This window comes from Lampris incognitus, chromosome 10, assembly GCF_029633865.1.
Source record: "Lampris incognitus isolate fLamInc1 chromosome 10, fLamInc1.hap2, whole genome shotgun sequence".
Lineage (NCBI taxonomy): Eukaryota > Metazoa > Chordata > Actinopteri > Lampriformes > Lampridae > Lampris > Lampris incognitus.
Window position 1 is genome coordinate 45488350 of NC_079220.1, and position 12520 is coordinate 45500869.

The window sequence follows — 12520 nt, forward strand, 5'->3', positions numbered from 1 at the left end:
AGGAAGGGGAAGCAAGGCTTGACTCAGGCTGTGTTCAGCCGGGGAGAGGAACTGTTGACCTAGACTGGGGATGTTGTCGAGCGGTGGAAAGAACACTTTGAGGAGCTCCTGAACCCGGCTAACACGTCCTCAGTGGAGGAGGTAGAGTCTGAAGACTCTGGGGAAGCCCCATCCATATCCCTGGCAGAGGTCTCTGAGGTAGTTAAAAAGCTCCTCGGTGGCAAGGCACCAGGTGTGGATGAGATTCGCCCTGAGATGCTGAAGGCTCTGGACATTGTTGGGCTGTCTTGGTTGGCACACCTCTTCAGTGTCGCATGGAGGTCGGGGACAGTACCTGTGGAGTGGCAGACTGGGGTGGTGGTTCCCATATTCAAAAACGGGGACCGGAGGTGTGCTCCAAATATCGGGGAATCACATTGCTCAGCCTCCCTGGAAAAGTCTACTATATGGTGCTGGAAAGGAGGCTCCGACCGATTGTTGAAACTCGGATCCAGGAGGAACAATGCAGATTCTGTCCTGGCTGTGGAACAACGGACCAACTCTTTACCCTTGCGGAAGTGCTGAGAGGGGCATGGGAGTTTGACCAACCAGTCTACATGTGCTTTGTGGACTTGCAGAGGGCTTACGACCGTGTACCCCGGGGCCCTCTGTGGGGGGTACTGCGGGAGTATGGAGTACCGGGGCAGTTGCTATAAGCCATCCAGTCCATGTATAACCAAAGTGAGAACTGTGTCCGCATTCTCGGCACAAAGTCAAACACGTTTTTGGTGAGTGTTGGACTCCGCCAAGGTTGTCCTTTGTCTCCGATTCTGTTTGTGATATTCATGGACAGGATCTCAAGGCGCAGCCAAGGTGAGGAGTGTGTCCATTTTGGGAACCTCAGAATTGCATCTCTGCTCTTCGCAGATGATGTGGTTTTGTTGGCTTCATCAGAACGCGACCTCCAGTGTGCACTGGGGCGGTTTGCAGCTGAGTGTGAAATGGCTGGGATGAGAGTCAGCACCTCCAAGTCCTAGGCCAGAAAATGGTGGATTGCTCCCTCTGGGTCGGGGATGAGTTGTTGCCTCAAGTGAAGGAGTTCAAGTATCTCGGGGTCTTGTTCAGGAGTGAGGGTAGGATGGAGCGGGAGATTGACAGGCGGATTGGTGCAGCATCAGCAGTAATGTGGATGTTGTACCGGACCATTGTGATGAAGAAGGAGCTGAGCCAGAAGACAAAGCTCTCAATTTATCAGTCAATCTTCGTTCCAACCCTCACCTATGGCCATGAGCTTTGGGTAGTGACCGAAAGGGTGAGATCGTGGATACAAGCAGCTGAAACGAGTTTCCTGCGTAGGGTGACTGTGCTCAGACATCCGGAAGGAGCTTGGAGTAGAGCCGCTGCTCCTTCGCGTTGAAAGGAGCCAGTTGAGGTGATTCAGGCATCTGATTAGGATGCCTCCTTGACGCCTTCCTTTGGAGGTTTACCGGGCACAGCCAACTGGGAGGAGACTCCGGGTTAGACCCAGAACTCACTTGGAGGACTACATGTCCAATCTGGCCTGGGAATGCCTTGGAATCCCACAGAAGGCGCTGAAGGGCGTTACTGGGGAGAGGGACGTCTGGAGTGCCCTACTTAGTTTGTTGCCATCGCGACCTGACCCCGGAGAAGCGGCTGATGATGAATGAATGAATGGATGAATGAATGAATGTTCGGATGAACAATAATAATAATGATAATATTAATAATAATAATAATATTAATAATAATGCATTTTATTTGTGGGCGCCTTTCAAAACACTCAAGGACACCTTACTGAACACAGTAAAAAAAAACAAACAAGCAGCACTGTATCAGACAGCGTGAAATCAAAACAAAGCAGGATAGACAATAAAAAGTTAACACAACAGATAAGTATAAAATCAACATCTGCGCAAAACTCAATGAAGTGTGGATCAGACTGAATATGCCAGTTCGAAAAGGTACATTTTGAGATGGGATTTGAAGGTTGAAAGAGAATCAATGTTGTGAATTTCTTGTGGGAGAGAGTTCCATAGGCGGGCGGCAAACGACTGAAGGCTCTAGTCCCCATGGTAGTCAAGTGGGCCGATGGTGTAGAGAGTTGGAGAGCAGAAGAGGATCTGAGAGTGTGGGAGGGTGTGCGGCTATGAATGAGTTCGGAAAGATATGAAGGAGCTAAGTTATTAAGGGTCTTAAAGGTGAGAAGTAGGATCTTGAAGTCAATACGGTATATAACAGGTAGCCAATGGAGTTGCCGAAGATCAGGAGTGATATGATCTATGGAAGGAGTTCTGGTAATGATATGGGCAGCTGAATTCTGGACCTATTGAAGCTTATGAAGACACTTGAGGGTAAGACCAAAGCGGATAGAATTACAGTAGTCAATACGGGATGTAACCAGGTGTGAGTGAGTAAGGTTGTGCTTTTAGGTGTAAGTGACGGCCGAAGACGATTAATATTGCGTAGGTGGAAGTATGCAGACCGAGTAACATTGTTGATGCGGGCTTCAAAAGATAACGTGTTGTCCAGGATGACACCCAGACTCTTAATTAACCTGAGGCGATGGGGGAACTATAGAATTGTCAATAGTAAGAGAAAAACTATCAGTTTTGGCCAAAGTAGATTTAGTGCCAACTAAAAGGACCTCAGTTTTATCACTGTTAAGTTTGAGGAAGTGGTATGAAAACCAGGATTTAATTTCTAGTAAGCAGTCAGAAAGAGAAGTGGACGGAAGAGTGGAGGTAGGTTTGGTGGATAGATAAAGCTGGGTGTCATCCTCGTAGCAGTGAAATTGAATCCTGAAAATGTGGTCAAGAGGTAGTAGGTAAATAATAAATAGGAGGGGTCCCAATACAGAGCCCTGGAGAACACCGGTAGTAACAGGAAAGGACTGTGATCTCAAATTTTTAAGTTGGACAAACTGAGTGCGGCCAGAGAGATATGATCTAAACCAGTCAAGGGGGGTGCCAGTTATTCCAGTGAAAGCTAATCTTTCTAGGAGGATGTTGTGTGAGATGGTATCGAAGGCTGCACTCAGATCAAGGAGGACAAGTATAATTAAGTGCCCAGAGTCAGCTGCCATCAAAAGTTCATAAAAGGTAAAGGTGAATAAATGACACAAAGTTGAGCCTTATCTTTCACACATCAAGATATTTGAGTTTGTGATTTTGCGGCACATTTATTGGTCACTTGTTAAACTTTGTTTCGAATGTAATTGTTTTCTTTTTTTTTTCTTTTTGCTGTTTGTATAAATACATCCATGGTTTCAAGTCCAAAGTAAGTCCCGTAGTAGTCTTATTATGCATCCATGAAGTCTGCTAGCATAGCATTCATGAATGCACAGTGCCGGGTCCTGAACGCGGTTCGCTCATTCTCATAGCCTAGAGGGATGATGAGAGTCATATTACTGTGCTTATTCAGTGGGCCCCGTGTACCTGGAAGTAACCCGGAAGCCAGAAACTTTTTCGGCATATGCGCCAGGCGAGCAATTCTCATAGGAATGAACTGGCGCCATTTTTAGATCCAGTGTCTGGTTCTACTATAATACATCCATGGTAAATACACGTGGGAGCATATCCCATAGTCAAGGCTCAGCCTTTTCGGTTTTTATTTTTCAAAGCCATCCAGCATACTGAATTTCACCACAAGAGGACACTGGAAAACCTCACACGAACAGGAAGAACCTTTGGATCCGTGGAAACATTAAATCCAGGTGAAAATCAGTTTAAACCGATTTGCTCCTTTTAAAAAATCTGGGTATTTTTCGGTGAAAATCAGTAAAAACCGAAAACGCTGAGCCTTCCCCATAGTGAGACATCGAAACTAATGCTATGAAAGTCTGTCCATTTTGACCAAATTAATGTGATCGCCACTAGTCAGGGAAATGGTTTTAGGGTCATCGGTCCCTAAGTGCTGTTTCCAATAAAGTATGCAGTTTAAAAAAGGATTGCCCAACTTAAAGAGGGATACCTACACTTACATGATAATGACTAATTTTTGCCATGGTAACTCAAGTAAACACACACATGTCTGTTATTCACCCACATGTTGCTTTAAGGAGTTACACGTATCCACACCTGGGAGCTGCCCAATACTACAACCACACGCAATCCTCACACAATCCTGTTGGCAAGATTTGTTTAAGAGTGTGTGTGTGTGTGTGTGTGTGTGTGTGTGTGTGTGTGTGTGTGTGTGTGTGTGTGTGTGTGTGTGTGTGTGTGTGTGTGTGTGTGTGTGTGTGTGTGTTTTGTGTGTGTGTGTGTGTGGGGGGGGGGGTGCTTGTTCACGTTTCCCCAGCCATATTCTTGGAGTCAGTCCATGGATTATAAATGGCCAGCCTTTCAGTCACAAGCCCACTATAAAGCTTTATCTGACTGTGTTGACAGCTCCCAGCCCAGTCTGAGACAAACGTCACGACTCATAAGTCAGTGGCATGGACGTGCACATGTTTCCTCTATCCTCCATCACTTCTGGCTGTGTTGGGTGAGTTGTTTTTTTGCTTGATCGCCAATGTACACTCGGGGAAGCAGCAATTACTATTGGGCTATGCTTGCCTGGCCTAGCGGTGCTGGAACAGGCCTGGTGGATTCTCTGCAATCACCGTCTGGCCCGAGCAGTCTGCCCTGTGTGTCTGCTCTGTGATAGTAAAACTGATATTGTGGCAAGCGTCAAGATCAATACGGTGTCACTGAAGTTGCCAGGGACAACGAGAAACATGTCAAATGCCTGGTGTAGAAGAAAATGTGCTCCGTTTATTTTTTCCTTAGATAGGCTATTGTAAGTGCTTTGCTCCCCAATATTTAGGAGCCTGATAAATGCCAGATCACAAACTTTTACCAAATTAATTTTTCTAATAAGACATTAAATAATTGTTGTTCTAACATTGTGAGACTGGGGGTACACAATATGATATAAAATACGAAGCCATCTCTCCTGACACAGGCAGTTATATCAGTCAGGTAACCTAATTTGACTTCAAATTTTTAATTTTAAAATTTCTTAATTTTTTAATTAATTTATTAGTTTTTATTAGTTTTTAATATGAGTTTTTTAATAATTTGACTTTTGAAGTGTCATTCAAGTGTCGTTCATGTATGTAGCCATACACACCTGTGTCTGGATATATACATAATGACAGGAATGGAGGGTCATATAATCCTTAAAATGTCTATAAATAATAACTGGGGAAAAAAATAAATAAATTTGGTTTCTTGAGATCAGCACTTCACAGTTCAGATAGATAGAGAGATAGATAGATGGATAGATAGAGTTGAATCTCAAATAAAAAAAGTGCCATTGTCTCTTTAAGAGAATGGGAGGGGAGGAAAATGTAAAAACACAGACAGTCATTTCTCTGCCTCCCTTGTTTCTCCCTCCTCCTCCTCCTCAAACGTTGAAATTCCTCTCTCAAGAGTTTGGCATTTCCTCTTAGCTCACTGTGTGGGACTGGGACCCACACCAGTACAGATACATGGACTGAAGGAGAGACAGAGCCAGAGAGAGAGACAGAGAGAGAGAGAGAGAGAGAGAGAGAGAGAGAGAGAGAGAGAGAGAGAGAGAGAGAGAGAGAGAGAGAGAGAGAGAGAGAGAGAGAGAGAGAGAGAGAGAGAGAGAGAGAGAGAGAGAGAGAGAGAGAGAGAGAGAGAGAGAGAGAGAGAGAGAGAGAGAGAGAGAGAACAATGTGAAAAAATAGATGGAGAGTGGGAGAAGACGGAAAAAGAAAAAACTGGCTGGGAAGTTTTTATTAGAGAGAACGAGGGAGGGGTACTGAGAGCAGAGGGGTTTTTCAAACTTTGTGTATGAGTGGCGAGGGCATACCCCGAGCCCAAAGCATGCAGCTTCAATTAAAGAGGAAATACACAAAAATAGGCCAACTTCTGCTTTTTTTTGTGAGCATTACAGAAACAGGAGGAAACTTGGCGGTCGTGCTGGTGGAGCTTCAAGACACAGAGCCACAAACCATGTCCTTCCAATGCTGAATGAGGACAATCTGACAATGTGCCCTGGGACGAAGGGTGGCAAAAAAGCGGGACAGAAGAAAAGCTAAGCTAATCAGAGAACAGGAGTAAAGATAACGAGAGTAGAAACAGAGAAAAGGGAGGCGAGCGAAGAGAGGGACGTGGAGTTTGGCTACATCTACTTGAATGGGTGCTGAAATGGGTTAAACTTCAACAAATCATCTCCCAACCCACAACCATACGTTGTCATCACCTGAGCCGAGACATACAGTCTAAAGAAAACGGGAAGAGGAAGACACAAAAAGAACAGAGGGGGTGCGAAAGCAATTGGACAGAAGTGGGGGAGAAAAGAGGAGGAGGGAGAGAGGATAATGAATGTCTATACATTAAACCTCAGGGTCTTTTGGCCTGTCTTCACGTGTGTGCTGACAAGGCTTGGTGGTTCTCCACCACATCAGTCACAGACGAAGTCCAGAGCTGAGCCCCGACTCAGGCAATGAACTGGGAGCAGAGGGCTGCTCCCAACCGAGTCGTTTGGTCCTCATATTGTCCCTCACCAAACTCCTCCTGGCTATTGCACTTTGCCTGCTCTTCATCAGGTAGCTATCATCCACACTACTGTATTTGTACACTTGAGATTGTGCTTTAAGATGAACTTGTTGGAGACTGATACAGGGATTTATTTCATTTAATGCAAATTTGCTGAGTGCATCTATGCAGAGCATCGAAGGTTAAGGCCTGTTTGCGTAGAGGGATATATTATGTGAAGTGCTGCTATAGCCAGCCAACGCATAGCCAATGTCACTGCATCTTTAAATGTAATTTTGTTGCCATTAAGATGCCATTCTTTTTAGAAATTGTTTTGGGGAGTAGAGGACTGCTTTTTTTATTACATGAACTGGATTGAATAGAAATCATACTATACAAATTCTTGCCCGGTTACAGCTCCCCAATATCTTGATAAAGAAGTATCACCTCTCATTGAAATACTCCCTCATAATTCAACTGAATTGCATTAATCTCATATGTGCACAGCAGCAGCAGTCCTTATTTTAAATGTTGCATTGCAGAGTTTTGGCATTATGAATATCTGCAACAAACACCCAGTGCAAAAACATACTACCATTCGAACAGTACACACACGCCCGTAAAGCAGATTCTCAAGTTTCTCTTCCCGCTTTGTTTGAAATGGACTCATTCACTTTTACTTCCTGATGAATGAGAGAACAAATTCCTTTTCAAACCAGCAAGATATTCACAATTTCATGCTATGCTTGATGAAAATCAATGCATCCGTGCAGCAAATCTTTTCCCTATGTTAACTTGAACAGAAGCAGGAAGTGTCGATACATACAGTCCACTCTTTGAAATGTCATAGCACTATATATATATATATATATATATATATATATATACATATATATATATATGCCTGAAACAGGCCTGTACTGTAATGTATTAAAATCTTTTTTCCTGTGTCCGTGTTGATATTCCGCCCCTCATTGGTGTTGCATTCACAACACCATTGACGGTTTCGGAAAAAAGGCTATATATATATATATATATCTCTGTGAGGGCAGCTGAATGTGTGAGTAAAGTCTGGCTTATGTCTTACATGTCCTCCCCATGTTTCCTCAATGTCTTGATGATCATTGTCATTAGGTACTGCTCCTCTCAACCAGGGAGGCCTGCAAAATCAAATTTGGAGCTCACGGATAGTCTTCCAAAATCAAACGCTTCTCGGCACGAGCTCCTGGAGGACTACTACAACCGCTGGGTGCGTCTCTCCCCTCACGTGGTAGGCCACAGCAAAGCCAATGTGGCCAAACTTGTAGGCGACCTGGTGAGGGCCGGCCGTGCCAATGTGCCCCCAGACTCCTCCTTGGCTTTCAGAGGAGACTTCTTACAGGTTGGTGTTGAAGGGTGCAAGGATGACCAAAGCTATCTCATGAACAAAATACTAAAATGTTCACAGAAACATAAACAAATTTTCCTAAAAATTCTGTTATCCGGATATTATAACTACTGTAACAGTGAAATAAGGCATTATGTTTCACAGTGCTTTGTTGTGTTAAGCACATTTAAGTTGATATTTAAATTATAGTAGTTTTTTTTTTTGATCCCCCCCCCATTGTACTTGGCCAATTACCCCACTCTTCCGATCTGTCCCGGTTGCTGCTCCACCCCCTCTGCTGGTCTGGGGAGGGCTGCACATGCCTCCTTTGATACATGTGGAATCGCCAATCGCTTCTTTTCACCTGACAGTGAGTAGTTTCACCAGGGGGATGTAGTCCGTGGAGGATCACGCTATTCCCCCGGTTCCCCGTCCACCCTGAGCAGGCGCCCCGACTGACCAGAGGAGGTGCTAGTGCAGCGACCAGGACACACATCTATATCTGGCTTCCCACCTGAGACACGGCCAATTGTGTCTGTAGGGATGCCCGACTAAGCCGGAGGTAATACGGGGATTCAAACCGGCGATCCCCGCGTTGGTAGGCAGTGGAATAGACCACCAGACGCCCTGCTCTTTACTTCTATATCCATATCATTATGATGTTTATCACACAATACTCATGGAATAACAGGAAACATATATGGTCAAATTTGCCGGAAACTTTGCTTGGCACCTTGATACTTTATCAGAGACAATATACATTTTAACTGGTTGGCTTGGTGGACCATCCTAAGAGAAACTATAGCACATTTGGTAACTATACCATGTATTATGGGCAAAAAAAAAAAAGTATCTCGCTTTTTTGATCAAACATGTGTTTATGTCTTCCTCCCACTCCAGGTTGGCAGCTCATATGAAGAACACAAGGTTGGCTCTCCAGACTGCTTTGACATTCTTGTGCCGCTTAGAGTCCACAGGGGCTAAAGCTAGATCCCAGACTTTTGATGGAAAGGAAATGGTGGATGGAAAAGAGGGCACAGGGTAATGGCAGAAAAAAAGGAGGCAAGGAGAGAGAGAGGGCAGGAAGGGGGAGGTGAAAATGGCCTCAGCCAGAGAAGCCAGGAGGAGGCAAAGCAAGCGCCACAAGGGTGGGCCCACATTGAAGGAGAAAAGAAAGAGGAGACAAAAGTGGAAGAGAAGGAGGACGATGGGGAGAATGATCTAATGTTGAGAAAAGAGGAGGATGGAAAAGAGGAGCAAGAGGACTCGGCGCCAGTTCTAAAGTGCAGCTTGGAGGTCCCCCTAATGAGGAGTGGGTCCACAAACACCGGCCTTTCGCTGATACCTTTCTACGGCTTCACCCTCAAGCGCCCGTGGGGAAGTCATCTGTTGGATTAAGAAACAGAACCTGCAGACTGAGCCCAAAGTCTGTTCTCGGCTGGTTCTACTCGGCTGTCCAGCGTTGTTTGAGACTGTGCGGTACCCCTATGAACAGTGCTGCACGCTGATTCTTACACCGTCAAACCAAAATGTGCAGCTGCACCTACACCCCGCGCTCTGATCACGTTTGCTGCCACATTTCCATGGTGATACGCCTGCTCCCTGCCATGTCTCTCAATGACAGCCTTTATCTTGTCCCCGCCGACACACACCAAGTCTCCACGTCAGAGACAAAGACTCTTGAAGAGAGAGACCTGTGGACGCTCTACTTCCCTCGCCATGAGCAGCGGCTCCTCGGCTGGCTGAGAGCACGGGCCCCTCAAGCCTCATGTCACATTGAAGTGCCTCCAGCTCATCAGGCCATCTGCAACCTTGGAGGCCAGGCTCTGGACAGCCAGGGGGGCGACACTGTGGAGGTCCGTGCTCTCTTCTTACATCTTGAAGACTGCCTGGCTCAGGCGAATGCTCAGCACTCCCCCAGAGGCCTGGGAGAGAGCAACAGATGGTGGCGCGAATGGACGACCTGATTCGGAGCCTCCGGGATCTCCTCCAGAGACGAGCCGTGGCTCATCTCTTCTTAGGAGGTGAGAGCACCACCAGCCTACTGCCGGACTCTGTGGTTCTCCCAAACTTGTCAAGGAGGCTATGGTGTGTGTCATGGAATTTAGGAGGCAACCTCTGGGCAGGGATCCCACCAGCATCTCTGGACCTGGTGTCAGACGTCTTGCTATGTCTGGACCCACCTTCACCGGCTGATCCGGCTGAGTCGACCACAGAGTAGGCGTAACAGGGCTCAGAAGCTCAGGCCATGGACACTGCCAACACCACAAGATGGACTGACACACTCAAAACACATTTCAGTAGTATATAGGAGTATAGGTTTGTATTGGCCTAACTTAGGAAAGGTACTTTGCTGATGTGGGTGTGTGTGTGTGTGTGTGTGTGTGTGTGTGTGTGTGTGTGTGTGTGTGTGTAAGTCTGTGGGGAAGTGAAATTGGTGACACTTTCTGTGAAACCCTTGCTTTATAAGCTAATATGAGTGTACCTAAAATGTACTATACTTATAATGTGTGAGGACATTATCAGTGAAACGCAGTAGTTATTTATGAATGAATTTATCAACAAGTCTTAAGACAAACTGTATAAAGATTTGAATTTAGATTATTTTATATTAGATTTATAAAGATATAAATTTATAAAGATTTATAGACAATTGGCTCATAATTACTTCTAATTCACTATTGGGCCTTAAGAAATGTAACACATTATAAATATACATTGTACCTCATGGGTATATAGTACATTATAAACGAGTAGTGCTTAGTGGGTTATAAACACTGGCTTCATAGAAAATGTCACACATTTCAATTTCAGTGAAAATGCAAATGCAATCAAAAAAATTGCATTCTTTTTTCCATTTATGCATGCATTTTATGGATCACACAGTTACAAACCTCACTTTTTCATTTGACTGTGCGACATCAAAGGTCAAATTTAGAAAAATGAATTAATCCCTTTGCATTTGCAGTTTTATGCTTGTCTACCTGGGTAACATCAAAAATGTTCAGTCCACTGTAAGGAGAGGCAAACACTGGCCCCAGGTACTTCCATACTCACACCTATTGAACCAACTGGGCCCACTCTTATGATAAACAGATTTTCAGCCAACTGGGAGGTTGGGAGGCATTCGGGATGTAAATTAGTGTGATTGAAAACTAATTTAATCCAAAAAATACATTACTTTGTATTTATTGTGCAAGTTTCACACTCTTCACAGAAGGAAAGTCTCAAAAACCTTACGTTGTTGTGGATTCTTAAACTGAATATCAGCACATTCTAGAGAATATGAATCACTTATACTCTCATTGATATCTGCTACTACAGTTGTGTCCTTCTACTGGCCTGCACTTGACATGATATACACTCATGCTGTAATATGTCAGTTATACTGATGTATGTATAGTATGTATATACTACTAAATTGTCCTTAGGTGTGTGTGTGTGTGTGTGTGTGTGTGTGTGTGTGTGTGTGTGTGGACCCTGTGATGGACTGGCATCCTGTCCAGGGTGTCTCCCCACCTGCCACCCAATGACTGCTGGGATAAGCTCCGCATCCCTGTGACCCTGAGAGCAGGATAAGCAGTTCAGATAGTGGATGGATGGATCTGAGATTTACTCGGAATTAAAAAAAAAAAAAAATTTGTTTCTGAATAGTTAGAGTCTGAAAAGTCAGGAAGACCCAGTGAACTGAAACTATGTCATGCCACAAGCAAGAAACACTTCAGGGATTGGGGCGTCCGGGTGATGTGGCAGTCTATTCCGTTGCCTACCAACACGGGATCACCGATTTGAATCCCCGTGTTACCCTACCCTCGGCTTGGTTGGGCGTCCCTACAGACGCAACTGGCCGTCGTCTGTGGGTGGGAAGCCGATGTGAGCCGTCCGCTCATACAGCCCTGGTCTGGGGCAGGCTGGGGACTGAGCGCTTGACCTGCATCTGTGATTTATGTGATTTATGATGCTTGTTTTTCTTTCCCTTTGTATCTGTCCAAGTGGGAGAGTACTGCTGGCGTCGTGTGTGGCTGCCGCTTCTCCCTCTCGTAGCCCCCTTTCCATCCACCCCTGTATGTCTGTGTTATGTTCATCTGTTGTCTGGTTTCACTCCATTTTTGTAAAGCGGCTTTGAGTACTAGAAAAGTGCTATATAAGATTGATTTATTATTATTATTATTATTATTATTATTATTATTATTATGTGGGTATGTGTCCTGGTCGCGGCACTAGCGCCTCCTCTGGTCAGTCGGGGCACCTGTTTGGGTGGGAGGGAACTGGGGGAATAGTGTTATCCTCCCACGTGCTATGTCCCCCTGGCGAAACTCCTCACTGTCAGGTGAAAAGAAGTGGCTGGCCACATGTTATTGGGGGAGACATGTGGTAGTCTGCAGCCCTCCCCGGATCGACAGAAGGGGGTGGAGCAGCGACCGGGACGGCTCGGATGAGTGGGGTAATTGGCCGGATACAATTGGGGAGAAAAAGGGGGACAAAATTATATTAGAAAAAAAACATCCCAGGGATGGTGAATTCAACCAGAACACACACACACGCGCATACACACACAGAGGAAATAAATGGATGGGTTGGTGGGTGGATACCTTATTGATCCCCGCAGGGATTTAACCCGTCCTAGCTGTGCACCCAGCAGCAGTGGGCAGCCACCGTGCAAGCGCCT

The 12520-nt window shown here is 45.3% G+C and overlaps 1 protein-coding gene across 1 annotated transcript; it reads left to right on the forward strand.

Moving 5' to 3' along the window:
- Positions 1–6328: 6328 nt before the first annotated feature.
- LOC130119828 (inositol 1,4,5-trisphosphate receptor-interacting protein-like 2) lies at positions 6329–11084 on the forward strand. The gene is given in 12 exon segments (XM_056288421.1): positions 6329–6388; positions 6390–6556; positions 7620–7866; positions 8752–8818; positions 8821–8892; positions 9017–9151; positions 9154–9318; positions 9321–9397; positions 9399–9695; positions 9697–9783; positions 9785–10017; positions 10019–11084. Coding segments are annotated over 12 exon segments (1797 nt in total). The 3' UTR covers positions 10209–11084.
- Positions 11085–12520: the final 1436 nt, after the last annotated feature.